This window comes from Macrosteles quadrilineatus, unplaced genomic scaffold, assembly GCF_028750875.1.
Source record: "Macrosteles quadrilineatus isolate MER2022 unplaced genomic scaffold, UCM_ALF_1.0 Scaffold_1__1_contigs__length_201487025, whole genome shotgun sequence".
Classification (NCBI taxonomy): Eukaryota; Metazoa; Arthropoda; class Insecta; order Hemiptera; family Cicadellidae; genus Macrosteles; species Macrosteles quadrilineatus.
Window position 1 is genome coordinate 153396431 of NW_026542594.1, and position 18066 is coordinate 153414496.

General features: G+C 32.8%; 1 protein-coding gene across 2 annotated transcripts in view; it reads left to right on the forward strand.

The window, feature by feature from the left end:
* LOC128987681 (synaptotagmin-16) overlaps window positions 1-11086 on the forward strand; it is a 37570-nt gene extending 26484 nt beyond the window's left edge. For both annotated transcript variants that reach the window (XM_054408666.1, XM_054408674.1), the window contains 7 exons: window positions 2442-2659; window positions 5860-6054; window positions 6697-6805; window positions 7332-7489; window positions 8102-8265; window positions 8481-8622; window positions 9374-11086. In XM_054408666.1, the coding sequence (XP_054264641.1) occupies window positions 2442-2659; window positions 5860-6054; window positions 6697-6805; window positions 7332-7489; window positions 8102-8265; window positions 8481-8622; window positions 9374-9571 (1184 nt within the window). In that variant the 3' untranslated portion in view covers window positions 9572-11086. The remainder of the gene's footprint in view (window positions 1-2441; window positions 2660-5859; window positions 6055-6696; window positions 6806-7331; window positions 7490-8101; window positions 8266-8480; window positions 8623-9373) is intronic.
* Window positions 11087-18066: the final 6980 nt, after the last annotated feature.

Sequence of the window (18066 nt, forward strand, 5' to 3'; positions counted from 1 at the left end):
TGGCGTAACATCACTGATGGTTGGAAAATCCTATCCCGTGAAGAGAAAACCCAAATCAAATGTAATCTTAAAGACCAACATTTTTTGCTGCCTGAGATTTTGTGACTCATCAATCCTTACACAAATTTACCATCAAGAACTTCTGATAATCTTTCTTCAGCACCTGTCATAAAAATAACAGGTGCCATCCCTTACAATAGATGGAATTTCATAACAGATTATAATTATTGTTTCCAACATTGATATTTCCAACACATGAAATCAAATATACTGTAATTTAGCTGCAGTGAAACAAATATATTTAAAAAATAAGTGACGATATAAAAAAAATATAATAATTAAAACCCTACTAAACCCTAGACAAAGTGTTATCAACCCACCACTGGGCTACATTGCTTTGTTTTTTTTTTCATTTTAAGCCTGAACCTGTAGTAAAACCTACATTAGTAGATTTTAGAGCATGCTACTCTAAACTGAGGACTTGGCAATGCGTATACTGTAGTTCTTTATTTGATAGTTCTAATAAAAGTTTCATGATATATTTTGAGTTGTGTAATAGGTTGCTTAAATTGTTAAAGAAGTAGATCAAGCTTCGACCTTAGACCACAGAAAACATACTACTATAACCGCAAAGCTCTCTCAAAGTACTTAACGCATTTTACCATGCAGTTGGCATTCTGGGTTATAGTAGTATGTTTTCTGCGCTTAGACTTAGTTACAGTGCTTGAGAACGTAGGAAAGCATATGCTAAACACATAAGTAATTGTTGCATTGTTTAGTCCAGACAAATCACTATACCTACTAATTATTCAATTAAACTTTTACACATTAATAAATCACCGAATTTTGAAAATGTTTGGGGGGCTGTGGCCTAAATGTTATTCCATTATAATTAGTTTTTTTATACATACCTTACAAGATTAATCCTAAAATTAGTCTATGGCGACTAGTTTCGAAACAGCAGTTTCATTGTCAAGCCTCTTTTGTATCATACAATTATTGGGACGTCTTGTTGTTGTGAATATACAAAAATACATTTAACACTCAAACACGGATACAAATTATGAACAAAAGCAAATAAAATACTAACAGTATAAATAAATACAATGATAATACACAATTATGAAACAGAAATTTACATTTAAATACAGGATGCTTATTTTATTTATGATATAGATATTTATCTGCTTCCATTTTCCTGAAAATGCATGTATATGTTGCATTGCTATTTATTATCTAAAGTATTTGGGACAGTATTTTTCTTATAACTTTCTCATGCAGTTTACCAGTAAGGTACAGTAAACGCTGTAACTATTCTTGAGCATCCTTGCATTTCCCTTTCTATTGATCATGTCTTATCTACATTGTTTCTTTTATAAATTTAGTCATGTTTACTATTACAGTAGGCTAGCAATTATTTAGCAATGACTACTATTAATATTTAAGTCATTGAATACGAAGCTGAAATAGCAGTATATTTCATCACTGGGGCCTAAAGTGGCTCTTTTCGACCCGAGGTCAAGTTTTACGATCGACGCGAAGCCGAGGCCGGAAAATGAGCGAGGGTTTAAATACACTTTTTGCCCGTGTGGTGAACTATATTTTTCGTCATATTGCATCAATAATTAACAAACTTAGCTAGAAAACAAGATAATTTTTATATAAGGATAACCTCTAAAAACGACTTCCAGCTTGTTTACAATTCAACTAATGCAAATAAGCAGCTGTTTAGTATGTGATTCTGATTCAATAATTCATTTCGTCCATTACGATTGTGTTACAGTACATTGAACCATCGATATGTTGAGCGATTGTTAACAATAGGCTAACACCTTACCTAATAAATTAATCGATAAATAATTTCGATTAATAATACGATACATATTACGATTGTTAAAAAACGGTTGTTTTTGCTGCAGTAGCCTCTGACGAAAAATAGTTTTGTTATCCAAGTCCAGAAGCTGTTAACCAAAACTTACAGAAAAGAATAAAATTGTATAAATCAACATTCAAGATAACAGGTTGTGCAGTGTATATCTAAACCAAAATTAGTGGATTTATAAAATAAATTAATTATCTACAGGGTGAATGAAAAGTTAAGACCCCAAATCTAATATTTTCCCAAGTAAATATATACAGAGATATCCTTTTGGTGATCCTACAATCTTAGCAGAAAGTTTCATTTTATGATTTTGAAATTTTTGAGTGTCCCCCAAAAAGGGGGGATTTAGGGGGGGACTCAAATATTTTAAATGTAAACATTTATGTTATGTTAATATTAATAGATTATATAATATAACTTACATGATATGATGTTACAAAGACAGGTCCTACAAAGAAAGCAGATCTAATGTCCTTGACAGAGATGGGCAAGGTGGGTCAATCAGACGACAGTACAACCTATGATTGTGTCACTACATGATAGTGATGTGATGTTACAGAGACAGGACCTACAAAGGGAGCAGATCTGATGTCCTTGGCAGAAAAGGGCAAGGTGGGTCGAGCAGGCAGCAGTGCCAGTTCCAGTTGCAGCACCACGAGTGGTGAGGACGACAGTCATGGCATGCGACATCGAGACAATCGCAGACCCAGCTATCACAAGCAAACTAGCGTAGATGAAGAAATCGCACCTCTAGTCTCCAACACCAACAGTCAAGATGTTAGTCCTCTGAAGTTAAAATATTTTTAGACTTCGCATTTATGTCATTCAACTCTTCCAGAAAATTATTATTTATCCACATGAAGCGATATCCACCTATGTAAAAACTATTAAAAAACAAATCATTTCCTTGAATTTCCGTTTCCATTTTGACAATTGCCTGATGGAAATGCACCTACTAGCAGTAGAGTTTATCTTTTAAAGGCTGTCTTGCACAGCAGTCCCTAGATAAAACAGTTACAGTTATGGATTTTCTCAGGCTGTTTCACAACCTGTGTCCTGTGTCGGCTACTTGTGAATGTGGAACATACTTTTAATTTTAAATTATTCATAAAAATAATTTAATTACTATTAATTACCGGTTGAGATGGGGATGCCACCTAGTTGTGTATTGGCCAAATATGAGTGAAGGATGCGTGTAGAACGAAGTGAGATGCCTTGTGTAGCTTTAAACTAACTAAGACCAGATGTTATTAGCCAGGTCCATTTATTAAAAGCCCAATGATCAAGAATTGAACAATAAGAAACTATATATTCTGCAGGAGTCCTGCGACAATCAATAATTAGGTATGACTTACTTATGAGGTACTAATTAGGTCCTTCATTGACTTCTGGAGTACTGGATTAGGATTTTTTAATTTACAATAACTGGGTTAAAAGGTACATATTATATGAAAATCATTCAACAGCTTAATAGTCAACAGACAACAGTGAAAGCAGAATATAATGTTGGTGGTATGTTGTATTGTTTTTGTAAAAATCTTAATTTTGATATTTATCCTTGCTGATTTTACTATCACTCTAATGTAATAGTAGTTTACGCAACGATTGCGTTAAGGGGAGTCGCTACTGAAAAACTACCAATTTTGTAAAAAACTAGATTTTTTTTATTATTTTTTTATCTTGTTCTATGGATTGTAAGGTTTCAGAAAAACATAACATTTGGTATAATATATATTTTTTTCACTGTGAAAAAAATATTTGAAGTGAAGCGCGCACACCTCTTTTGGGGCATCAACTAGGCCTAGTATAAACCAACGTATAAACTTCAACCGCTGTTTTCCACGACTTTAAAATTTTGTTTTTTTTTATATAAAAGTTCTTATAACTTTTTAACTATTGCAGCTATATGAATGAAATTTTTACCACACATTGTTTATACTATAAATCAACTTTCTGTGCATGGATATTGTAATTGGGTAAATAAAAGTACATGAAAAAAAAATTATAAAAATTTATAACCTATAAATTTTTCAAAAACTTATTTTTGAAGCCATAACTTATAAACTAATTGAGAAAATAACATGAGTATGCACAGAAAGTATGTGCTTTCCTTGCTCTTTAAAATAAGATATCGAACAATAAAATTGGTTCAGTAGTTAAATAGTTATAAGAGATTTAAAAAACCCCATTTTTTCCCGCCAAAAAACTTAAAAAACTCCAAAAAGTATGTAAAAAATCTTTTTTTTTTACTTTAACGGCAGTAAATCTTTTTCTAAGACTAAATGAACTTAAAAAAGTATATATGATAATTTTTAAAAGGATTTTATTAAAAATCACTAGTTTCAGTAGCGACTCCCCTTAAGTGAGTCTTTACGACACGAGTAGAAAATTTAAGGCACGAGCCTTGGCGAGTGCCTTAAAAACTTCTACGAGTGTCGTCAAGACTATTAACGCGAGTTGCGTACACTACTTTACCTACGACCGTTTTTTAATTACTATCAATCTGGATTTAATTACTAACAATCACTAATGATAACTTTTTAGAGAGGTTATGTTTTCGTGTATTGTCATTGCCACTGAAAGTGATGCAAAGACTTGTTGTATAATCAGCTGATTTCCTGTAATTACGTGTTTGTTAAACTTCGTTAAATATTACATTGCTAGCAGCATTCTTACCATAAATAATATTGTATCAGGTACAATTCGGCAAATATTTCATTTATTTTTGGACTTCCACCAAATTAATTAAGAATACGCGAGTATCAACATGAACATGTCGGATCAACAATTAAATTGGTCAACTGATCAGCTGATCAGCTGATTAGTTGACGTTCGAAGCATTACAATTTTAATTCTTTTCTCTCAATACTTGAACCTCATTGGTCCGTTACCTGTGTGGATATGAGAAAACTATGCGGATATGAAATGAAACTATGCGGATATGAAAGTAAACAGCTGTAAAGTGAAACTTTTCAATTCTAAGAACTGGACTGAAATGGCTACTTTAAAAAACGGTCGTAGGTAAAAGTCGTATCTTAATTTTAATTTAATTCATTATATGACTGGTATCACAGAGTATTGTCTGTGCTAGTATACACTTATAGACATTACACAATACACCAGGTGTATATAGATAGTCACATTGCAAGATACACAACAATCCAATCACAGACCTAGAAAATTACTTGCAGCAAAGTACAAGTAACAAGTAGCAAGTACTTGCGTATTTAACAAGTCCTCTCCTTGCAAGCACTTCTCGAACTTTAGTAAATCCTTGTAGTCTAGACCATACCATCAATAAGTATAACACAATAATTGTGAAATACAAAAAAGTAGATTGAAAGCATTTTGTATAAAAAATTACAGAGTGATGATTAGTTTTATAAAATGGTTTGTGGTTTTGCTTAAGTGATCTGAACCTCATTACAACAACACATAGTTTGTCAGTTCTTTATAAATTGAACTAGATTACTGTATGGGGTAACATAGCTATTTGAATATACCAACCAAATTCCATCTGAACAGACTCATATTTACTTAAGGTTTTGATATCTTTCAAATAGATTGTGAACCAACATAAAATATACAGAGTGTAAAAAACTTCAACTGATAATCAGTAGCGAATAAATTTACAGATAAAATAGGATTACATTAATAGTTTTTGCTAAAAAGATCATCAAAACTACTTTTATCAACCGGGGAGTCTCATGAAAAGTGATGGCCATGCCAAACTTGCAGATAAACCTTGTTGTCATTATACAGAATGTCACAGAAAAATAAGCATCGAGCTAGATATATAATTGGAGTTAGCACTAACATGGCAACTCTGCTAGCAAAAGATGTGGGAACCACTGGTACCAACTAGGAGAATCAGCTTATTTGCTCATGGCTTTATATATACAATTCCACAATCCCCTAGTTCAAATGTACTAGTCCTAAGTAAATGTGTAGTTGAAAAATCTTGTGTGACATTGCAGTGTATAGTGGTGGTGGGGCAGGAGCCGTTGTTTGATGTGACGGATCTACAGAGCATGGGCACAGTGGACATGGCGCGATGTGGAGCTGTAGAAGTTGCATTTGCTTACGATGCTCCCATGCGCAAGATGACTGTACACGTGTTGCAAGCTCGAGACATTCCGGCCAAGGACCGTGGCGGCGCTTCTCACACTCAGGTGGGACCACTAACTAACATCCCTCACAGCACAAAACCCTTGCAAAATATTGTGAAATGGTATAACCTATAAACACAAACATGTTTAATCTTTTGACAAGGCACATATTCTGTGTTTTTGGTAGTGTAGGTTTGTAAAATTCAGACCGAAATAAACAAACACCCATCAAACTTAGTTCACTAATCAGTGCTAGAACTATGATATTAATACCAATTACAACAACATAAACTTTACAATAGTCATTAATTTAGTTATTAGTTCCCTAGGTTTAAAATGAACCTTGAGTGTACAATAACAGACGTGTTGAAGTGGCTGGGAAAGTTATTGAAATCTATTGATTTGCAATTTGTTTAATTCAACTTTATTAATGTTAAGCACACTTCTTATTTAGATTGTAAAAAATTGAATTCTCAATAGCTACACATGTACCTGTCAAGAAAAACGTAAATAGTTGAATAAAAAAATACCATTGAACTGAGTGAACTAATGATATGAGAGTTAATTTAATAAGAAATAATTGACTTAATGGAAGGCACCTTACAGACCCTGTTGTAAAGATTAAGTACATAACTGCAGGATTAAAAAAAAACTTCAGATACACAGAAAGCTGCATCTATATATGATTTTTAAATATATTTGCAGGTCAGAATTTTACTTCTTCCAAGCAAGAAGCAGAAGCACAAAAGTAAGATTCGACATGGAGAAAACCCTCAGTTTATGGAAAGCTTTTTATTTCATAGAGTAAATCCAGGTCAGTATGTTTAAAACATAGCAAAGCATACACTAATATAAAAAAAAAACTGCTGTTCTTAATATAAGAAGGTTTCAACTGACTACTATAAGACCCCGTGCGTAGAACGGGCACACAGCTAGTCAACTTATAAAAGTATCTTTTGAGCTATAAATTAAAAAAAATAAAAAAATAAATACAGAATGTGTTTTATCATAGCCGTCTCTAGTAACACGTATACTAGTAATACGTATACATATACTAGAGGTGGATATGGTTTTAGAATAGAATCAATGTTTTCAATTCTGCCTCATAAGATCACAAACACAAACATAGAGGTTGTAAGACTCTTCTAAGCCAAGTGGCCAGATACACTAATATTGCCTTTGCAATCAGTAATAATGTACTTTAACAAAATCTCAGTAGCAATCAGGCGCTTGCATGCTAGAATACCTCAAATATTTTAACCTTCATAGTCATACTCTTTTAATTTTAAAGTTTATGACCTGTTGCTAAGCTAGTCCAATAAGAATGTGGGCTGTTGCAGAGGATGTCAACAGCATGGGCATCCGACTTAGGCTGTATGGTTGCGAGAGGATGAGGCGGGAGAGAATGATTGGAGAAACTATCATGAGCTTCTCTTGTGTCAATTTGGAGTTAGAGAGTAACATGTGGCTTCCCCTGGAACCACGATCAAACATTACTGTAAGTTTAAATTTGTATTTTTTATATGAAATGTCAGTCACTGTTAGATGACTGTAAGGTTTGTAGACTAGTTATAGTTTGCGTAATTTAGAATGGTACTGGTAATATTTATTTCTTATCTAAAATGGACGAACACTGTATTAAAGTTTTAATTTTTATGAACCGCTTTGGTCAATTAGTGAGTGTCATATCAGTCTGTACAGTCAGTTTTGCAAATCAAAACCTGAACAAAAAGATGTGCAGTAGCACAAGAGGGTAGTGCATTCGCGGGCAGAAGGCAGAACAGCTGTCAGACTCAATTTGGGAAACACATTTTTTCTAGCCCTTAGGGTAGACTTGATTCAAAATGTCAAAACCCCAGCGCTGTGTTTGCAAAAAGTATTCACCACTCAGTTTGTGAAATGTTTGCTAACATACTTGTGGAAACATTCACAAGTCAGTTCTCACTTGCACAAAAACCATACAAAAATCATACTTGTATACCTTCAGTACCTACATACTCTATTTTTCTAAACAGACGTTTTAAAATTAAATAGAAATTGATATTGTAAACAATGTGTAAAATATCACTTTACGTTTTTTGTGTTAACCATGATTTATGATGGTTTACAGTTGAACACGTCGTCGTCAGACCTCTTGTCTCTAGCCCGGAGTGATAGTACAGGCTCCACACACTCCATGCAGCATGGGGGAGTGCCGGAGTTGCTGATAGGACTGGCATACAACGGCACCACCGGCCGTCTTGCCATAGAGATTGTTAAAGGCAGCCATTTCAGGTAATATATGAGTGAAAAGTGGAAGTATTGTATGCTACAGCTACATACATGTCCGGATTTCGACATTGAAACACTCATAAATTGGGTTCTACAGAATTAAATTATTTTTAAGTGAACAAAAGAGTGTTGGTTATCTGTAGTGTGAGTCTAACTTTGTAATGAAGAGATTAAAGAGTTTCACAAAGCACTTTGGTCACAAAAAATTGGTGTTCTAGAAACCTGGCGATGACGCGAGCCCCAGACACTTACGTCAAGTTAACACTAGTCAGCAGTATGGGGCAGGAGATGGCTCGTAGCAAAACTTCTGTGAGACGAGGCCAGCCTAACCCACTCTTCAAGGAGACATTCATGTTCCAGGTACAATGACTATTAAAGTATAGACTATAAAGACTGATAATTACTGGGCCGCATTCTATCTCTACTATTCCATTTCTATATTTCTTGGTTTATTTCAGAGTAATTCCCCTCGTGGTCAGAAATGTCCTAATTTCCTATACAAACTGCCCCTTCAGGTCATGACTACTTTATGCCAGTGCTCGTGCTCAATTTGCAGAGGAAAAGGGAGTTCTGGTACCTCTCTTTCGGGAAGATAAAAATATTAGCATAAATAGGTACAAATCCCATTAAATAGGTTACAGTCCTCATATTTTACAAATCCAGCACTACATTTTTCTATGTTATTAAAAACTGTGCCTCGAGACCACAACACACTCTCTAACCCACTCCCTTGAATGGGTAAGTAATTGGTTTAAATTATGTTGTTTAACTATTCATTATTACAAACATACACCGTAAAAAAGATAAAATAAAAAAATACTAGAGAGCAATTAATTAGCTAAAACATGTTTGATCCTGATGGCCCACTGTGACTCATACCACCTAGATGATGGTTCTGCCTCACTCTGGTGTGCAAAATACTATACTAAATAATAAATACTATACTTATGTAATCTTGATTGTGTAAATAATAAATACTTATAGAGTTTTGGAAACAAAATGTGTAATACAATAAGATAAACTATCTTTTAAATTGATCATTTAATTAAAACATATAAATTGTATCCCACCTTTAAGTTTAGTTGTCCTAACAATATTGTTTGTGTTGCAGGTAGCTCTTTTCCAGTTGCCAGACGTGACTCTCATGATAGCTGTGTACAACAAGCGGTCCATGAAGCGCAAGGAGATGATCGGATGGTTCTCTCTGGGGCTGAACAGTTCCGGAGAGGAAGAGTTGGCTCACTGGGAGGATATGAGACAGGTCCGGGGAGAACAGATCTGCAGATGGCACATCCTGGTGGACTCGTAGACTTGCTATTTGTCACGCTACTGAATGTACACAATGTTTCTGGACTGTACAGGAGTAAGTCTGTTACATCAATATGTGTGTTATAGACATGGATGGACAATGATTCTCATAATGACGTGTATATTTTTACAGCAACAGAAAAGAAATAGATAAGGATTTTTGTTTTACAGTGCAGGTTTGTGTGTACAGTATTTTTTTTTTACAATCTTACTTATTTGTGTAATTATGAAAGCAGTGTTTTGAACTGGGTGAATATGAGTGTTCAGACTAAGTGTATGTTTTCTTAAGACAAGATTGTTAATTTATTTACTCTACTGTTCTTTCTTGTTGTTTTCTTATTTGGATGTTTCCACAACTTTATACTCTACTGTCGTGATGTTATAACCAAACATAATTCTTGGACTTTTATTGCAAATAAATGTACAGAATATTGCTGTTTAAATCAATTAAATCAAAATATTGATAAATAAATATAAAATCATGAAATGACAGTAATTAAAATATACAGGGTCGACAAAATGGATAAAGCAAGCAGTTTCACTTGTGTAGAACTCCGGCTGTATAGGTTATACTGTATATGTGGACACTTTTTGTCTTGTTGGCATCGGTCACTCATACCATTTCAGTACCGGTAGCCATCATGGTTTGGCATGAGGCGAATATCCAGTAGACTATACCTACTCAACTATCCCTGCTGCTCTTACAACTCAACATTCGTCAGTGTTCTCTTAGAACTTGGTTGTCCATGTTTCTTGGTGTTAGAATGATACCGCTTTCTTCCACATTGTTTACCCACTCTTGTTTTATGTTTCAACTATGAACAGTGTCGTGTCATGGAATAAATCCGCGTCTGCAAAAAATCTACTTGCGTCTACCACTAACTTATTCTTTTGTAAATCCACACATAGTGCATACTGCATAACCTCAAGGTTGCCTGGTCTAAAACGTGATGGCTACTGAAATGGTATGAGTGACTGATGACAACAATACCTGTGTTAGCCAGAGTTCTACACAAGTCAAACTGCTTAAACCATTTTTCCCAACCCTGTATTATGATGTGATCTGTTAGCTTTTAACTGTGTTATATAAAATATCTGTCTAAAGAGGGACGTCTGTAAGAGGTTTTCAATTTATGACAATCTTTGATAAATATTTTGCCTTTGCCATGTTTTGTCAGCGTGTAAACCAATGTTGGTGGCTGCATGAACTGATTGATGTTTCTATTATTGCTAACAATGTTCACTGTTAAGATTAATATACCCTAGCTTAACCAGCGAGTTTCATACAAACAAAAATGGAGTTTATAGAAAATTTGGCAGTATAATGGAAAACTTAGTTATTACAAAAGATCTTTTGGTAGTAAGAATTTTAATAAGACTTTATGGATCATTGACCTTAAGATACTGCAGAAGAGGTCTCATCTATGTATACCAGCTGTAGCCTTTTTTTTAAGAACATATTTGAATGAATAATACACACAGAATGTGCTACAGCCTAAAATTATATTTTCAATTTTAGTTCCTGTAATATTGACTGACGACAACTTGGATGCAAAATGTTTAGTTCTATCAATAATCAAAAGCCTGATTCTGTATGTGTAAAAAAAATATACCGTACTGAACAAAAGAACCTCTTGTTTGCAAATGTATATAGGTTGAGTTTTATGAGAGACCCCCCCAGACACTACCGTTTTTTTATTTCTCAAGATATTGATTCCAAGTTATCATTGTGACTGTTCTAAGGTAGACCGCAGAAATGTGAACTACTATATATAAAGATTTTTGTGAATTATTATCCCACATGTTAAACGGAAACTTAAGACAGCAAATATCATGGAAATCTGTAATCAATGTCTTGAGAAGTAGTAAAAGTAAAGAGGGAGGACTCCAAAACTCCTTAGCTACAAAGAAAAAATAATGTTATTTGTTTGTCATCACTATCGAGCAAATATAAACAAACATTCAAATATACATTTATGCTTGAATAACTGTTTCACCATTGGACATGTTTTACTGTAACTGTACCATAATGTGGCAATACACACCACTATACATATACATAGAGACCTAATCCTACATACATACATATTTTTGAATGAAATTCGCTGATTCGATATTGCTACATACATTGTCAATGTCTGCCTGAATTTGTATACCGGTAATGTTTTATTCATAAATTTTAAGCACCACCTAGCTCTAAATTTGTACTTTGAACATCAAAACTGAAACAGAAGTCTAAGTCACTCATCTGACTTCAAAGTATTACTCAAAGCATCAGATATGATGGTATTGTCTTATTTTATTTTATTTTTACATTCATAAAAGAATGTGGTACAAAAAGACTATTTTTATGTTGCCTAATGGCAATATATTTTTCCTACAGTATATATTTTCACCTATCAAAGTGGCCTTCCTTGGACTGATTATAGCACAGAAAGTTGCTAATTGCTAATCTACTTACTTTTGCTGCACAGTTTTTTTTTTGTTGCCACACCAGTATTCCAACCAAACAATACAAAACAGTGTGCTTTTATTAGGCACAATATAATACTTGTACGCTTGAAAATAAGTTGGCAACACTTAAAGATATTACAGTCAGCTGGTGCAGGTTTCCCATTTTGTTCAATGTTTGGATTTAACTTAACCTAAAAACGTGTTGTACAGTGTTTAAAATACTAAATTATTTATATATGCTTTATAGTAACTGTAGGAAAAATATAATGTGAAACGCGAGTGCAAGCTGCCTTTGCTGCACTCGAGAAACCTTCCACACTCGCCTACGGCTCATGCGGAAACATTTTGTGTGCAGCAAATTGCCACTTCGCCCACTTGTTACACAAAAATAACTATTTAGGTTATTCATGTGGTAAAAAATCTTTAGCTTGAAATTCTTCTGTTAATAAATAAGGAAATCGTTAAATCGTGTTGCATCTTATCAAGCAGGTATCAGAAACATCATCCCTCGTTCTTGTACTCTATGTGCAGTAATTAAGTGTTCTCTGTGTACTCTAGACTTTGACTTTAATACTTGTCAAGATGTGATTCTAGTTATAGCTTGATTGACCTTATTGTAAATATTAGGTCTAAGTATGAATCTGTTTAGAATGATTATTATAAGTTAGAACTGAAATTTTAACTGAATGTTAACAATAAGTGCTTTAATAATTATTTATTGTTGTGAATATTGTAAATTAAGTGGTCCGATGGTCATCTAGCTGATCTTAGCAACGCGACACCAATTAAAAATTATTTGTACTGTCATTGAACCTAAGTAATTAATGTTTTATAGAAAATAAATCCAATGTTTAAAAACCTTTAATATAGCTTATTTAGGTAGTCAGTAACTTTTTGCATCTGTCAAAGATTGCGTTTGAATTTAAGTCCACAGTAGAGATCAATGTGCCCATACAGGATACATTTTTTTCATAGTACTGTACACAAAAAGTCCAATAAGTTAGAGAATAAGTAAATTGAAAAAAAAAATATTTGAGTAGAACAGAATTATAGAGGATAGTTTTAAAACTAAATATATACCATAAGTAATAAATTTATAGTAAATATAATAAATTTAATTATACTTAATATAAATTAATTTATTGTATTCTCTTTTCTTTTAAGTTATATAGTAATTAATATTAATAAATTTTGTAGTAGCAAAAGCCATGTATGAATTAGGAGACTGATTTGGTACTAGATTTCATTTTTCATTGTTCATTTTAAATATTGTGGGGCCACAGCATGTTAGCCCTAAATAGACAAGTAACAAGTAAAATACTGCGTATTCAGGTGTTTTCATCAAATTTTAGCTTCATAGTATAGAGGCTTAATACACAACTAAATTCTTAAGTAATAATTTAATAAACTTACAGGGGCAGATCTTTTTGGAGAACTTTTGTGGGAGTGTACAAAACTTAAGATATTTTTCAAATGTTTAAATACACATCAAACCAGGTTTTATCTGAAATTTCTAGCAATTTTTAAATTTTGTAGGTCTAAAAGTTGTTGAGATATTTGGAAATACAGTACCGGTAGGCCTACGCTTACTTTTTCCTCAGAAGTTTTGCCAATAACTAAAAATTAAGATTTTTTTAGCGATTTATCAATCAATGTTTTTATACTTGGTGTTTTAATAGGGAATGTTGAATGCCAAACAACAGTGGTTCTAGGATTTGTTCATAATCTCAGCCATTTTTTTGTAAAATCTAAGGTCATAAAAATTTAAATGTCCGATTTTGGAACCAAAACATTTTTATTGATTTTTTTAAATAGATGATGACTTTATAAAAATGCATACTAAATTTTATAAAGATATCTTCAATCGTTTTTGAGATAAAAATTTAAAACATAAAAAATAAAATTGAATAACGAGTTATTTCAAAAAAATTATTCTTGATTTTTATTTTTTTTTTACCCATTCCCTATTCCTATTTTTTTTACTTACGCCTCGGGATGCCTCGTATAGGCCTAGTGTAGCGTATTATTTTTAAATAGCTCTTTTAAGTTTAATACATAAAAATTTTTAAATTCAAGAAACAGTTATAATATAACAAAACAAGAGATTAATCCAAAAGATTTGCCTCTGAAAAGCTTTGCTTACTGTAGGTCAGCCCAGTCCTATAAATCGACTCTTTAAGCATATCACTCGAGCCTTGTTATAGTGTTCATACCAAGTGCAAGCACAAATTTAATATTAAGTCAGATGTTTTAGAATTCCACTGACACCAGGTCATCTCAACGGTAATTTGTGTAAATGTATACTTATAATTATCTTAAAACATGATATTTCTGAAATTTGGTGGTTATAAACAAATTAGATTTATTGTAGGCTAATATCGACTCAAGATTAGATAATTGGTTGACATCTTAAATTTGTAATAATTTTTAAGCTACCTTTGTTTAAAATTTACATAACATTACAGTCGTCGTAACATTCATATTTACAATTTAAAGCGCAAAACAAAATAAATTTATGTTTTTATTAAAAATTCAAAATGTTGATATCAAAAACTAACTAAACTACACCTGTTTGTTGCTTTCTTATATCACCAAGCATAAGTTTTTCATTTTTATTTTGCACTAGCAGAGTACCCGTCCTTCGTACGGGGTTGGCATATAAGTATAAATGCTTTTAGCTATGGGAGAGGACACGGTTTATTAAAATTTGGTCTTTTAATTTAAACGGTATTATATAGTATCATGTAGTGTCCTATAGTATCTACCATAGCCCTAATATTCTACCACTGCACCTAAACCATGAAAAAAAGTTAAGTTCTCATTGTGTACCACAACTTTTTGTTGCTAGTTGGTTAAAATTAGCTCTGGTCATAAATGCAAAAAACATAATAGTGCTGCACCCTGTTGGTAAGCCTTATACCTTTTTAATGCTATTTAATATCATAGAACCAACTTGTAAAGTTGAAACGGCTGACAAAATTCATTAATTTCTTTAAATATGAATACTCATAGGGTTTACATGAGAAACTCCAGAGCCAGAGCCACTAGGGCGGAGCCTTAAAGGATTTTTGAGGTAAGAATAATATGTCTATATGTTAATCGGGAATGTCAGCTATCATCATACTAAATTTCAACCTTGTCGCTTTAGTATTTTTCGCCTTTACTTGTCACAAACATCCATCCATACATCCATACATCTATACATCCGTACATCCAAAACTTTCTGATTATAGAATCTTAATTATTTCCTATATCCATGAACAATTTATTTACAAAGATTTATTCCCTGTAAAATATTATTACAGCATTTCACAAATATTAGAACAGACTCAGTATAATAGATCATAAACATAAACAAATGAAGTAACTGAAAGAATCATACACTAATGAAATTACATTAACATATGGTTTGACAGCTCCATTTAAGTAATGTTAAATAATGTTTACATTCGGGCTTAGTGACATAATTATTTTAAATTTATAATCCTTACCCTCTCTGTTCTAATATTCGTGTAGTATTTAATATGTTTGAACCAGCTGTGTGGAATTGTGAAATCAAAATTCATTTGACAGTTAGTTCTGCTTGTTTACATTTTTAAACTTTGTAGGTTTGTTCTTTGTTACCATGGATACCATCAATCAATATTTACTTTTAAACTCTCACCTCAAATTTTTGAAAGCCCACGGGGCAGAGCCTTAGGACAATATCGAAGCGGGAATAGTTCTATATGTATCCTCGGAGCTGTAGCTTCATTTGTGTGCAATTTGAGCCCAGTCGGTTCAGTAGTTTTTGAGATTACCTCATACAAACACACACACACACACAGACACCACCTCTTCTTTATAATAGTATAGATGGATAGATAGATTCCTATATAAATCTATGCCCATGGCATTTAAAATATTTTTGGAGGGAATGGTCCAAACCCTGAACTCTGGTCTTGTTACTATCCTTTATTTAGATAGCATCATTAACTGGTAGCCTAATGGCATCTGGGTCTGAAAACGATCTCGCTTGGAATCAAACCAGCGGCCTACAGATTTATACCACTTGACCACTAATTTCATGTTTATGTTACAAATCAGCTAGAGTTACTTATCCTCAAATCAGATTTTTTTTAGTTATGACATTTGCAATCATCGAAAAGTAGAAAACTATGAAATTAATTTCTTTACACCGGTGAAGAAGGTCCCTTAACTTATACTGAAAACTTTTGCAAAACTTATAGCCTGACCATACTGTCCTGAACCATACTACTGGACCAAATTCCAAATGTACGAAATTCCAATCCCATGTTTTATTTTACAGTGTGGGTTCACAATAAACAAATTTGCACAATTCATACTTTTGGTCGAGTTTTTGACCACGGGGCGAGCTCTCGTAGCTATAATAATTTAATTTTCGCTTTGTGTTTTAATTTGTTATTGTAATTCATATGATATCCAGATCTTGATGTTAACCAGAGGTTGGGAAATTTTGAGTATTTTGCATTGCACCCCTTACTAAGAATTGGACCTTGCAGAAACGAGTTTTTTAAAAGTAAAAATAACATTTTTTGACTAAAGATGTCTCAATCCTACCACAGTTTCTATTCTTGACAGATGAATCTGTTATGCCCAAGGATAAATAAGTGGCCTCTTATTTGTTTTTATTCACAATTGATAATTAATATTTATTTCAATCTACTACTATATACCTTTATATTCTATTTTAACCAAATTTCTAAGAACCTTAGATAGAAATTACAACAGATAAAGTGTTGTTTTTGATTTCTTTCAGTTATGACTAAACACGCACATGGACACAGTATGAAAAATAGTCAGATTATGTAAACAATCAAATATTCTGATTGTTGTAACCGCTTTCAGTAGGATGTGTGTATGGCCAATTCACTCTGATACAATTTTACACAGTGTTTAATTCTATTAATCTTTCTACCGTATGTATCACATAGATTAGTATTTAATCATCAATAGCTACACTGTACAATAAAAAAATTCAAAAAAATTTTTAAAAATTATCAGGACAATTAATTGATCTCTGGACAACAATTGCTAATGATTGCAAGCAAGAGGGTGATCCATTGATGAAATATGGCTATTCCTGATAGCAAAAGTGCATTTAAATTAGTTATTACCATCTCTTAGTATATGTTGTGTACGAGTATGTTAGATAGTTTGTTAAATCAATCAATACAAAATATTCTCACAGATTGTTTACAAAGATTGTTATGTTAAACATGTTTAATTTTGTTGTATAACAAACATGATGTGAAGAGTAGTTGATTGTGATCTAAACATGTTGTTTTTACTTATTTCCTAATTAACTAATTATAAATCATTGGTGAACCATGGCATGCAATATGAGTATGATCATAGACAAATAGAATAAATATAGACCGACAGCAGTGCATCCGGCGTCCACCGCTAGGAGTGCCGTGTAGTTTCGGCGCACAAAACTGCAGGCAAGGAGCCGTATGCTACTAGCAGATGCTGCAGCAGTGTGCGCCGTAACTAAACGGCACTCCTAGTGGTGGACGCCGGAACACTAACCGCAGCATTGCTGTCGGTCTATATTTATTCTATTTGTCTATGGTATGATTGAAACAGTTAATTTAGGATAAAATGTGATTATATTATATTATGGTTATATTATTGTTGCTATATGTGTTGAACAATATGTTAGTTTAAAATGTTGAATGTACCGTAATGTTAAGTTACAAATTTAAAATCAAAAGATTGCATACATTAAACCTGTATGTTGTCATATTAACACACTGGTCTGGTACTGATTTTATATAATTCATCATTCAGATACTGTAGCTTGAATAGCACTTAGTTTTTGAGTTTTTCAATTGGACATAAGATGGACATAAGAGTTGAAAATAATAACTAGTTAACTATATTATTGTTGGATACAGAGGTGTATTTTTTTCTTGTCTATTAATAAATAAAAACTCTGTTTTCTACAGAAGATAATAAGTAAAACTATGTAAACTATTACACTTTGTAACAGCCTATAAAATTGTTACCATATACATA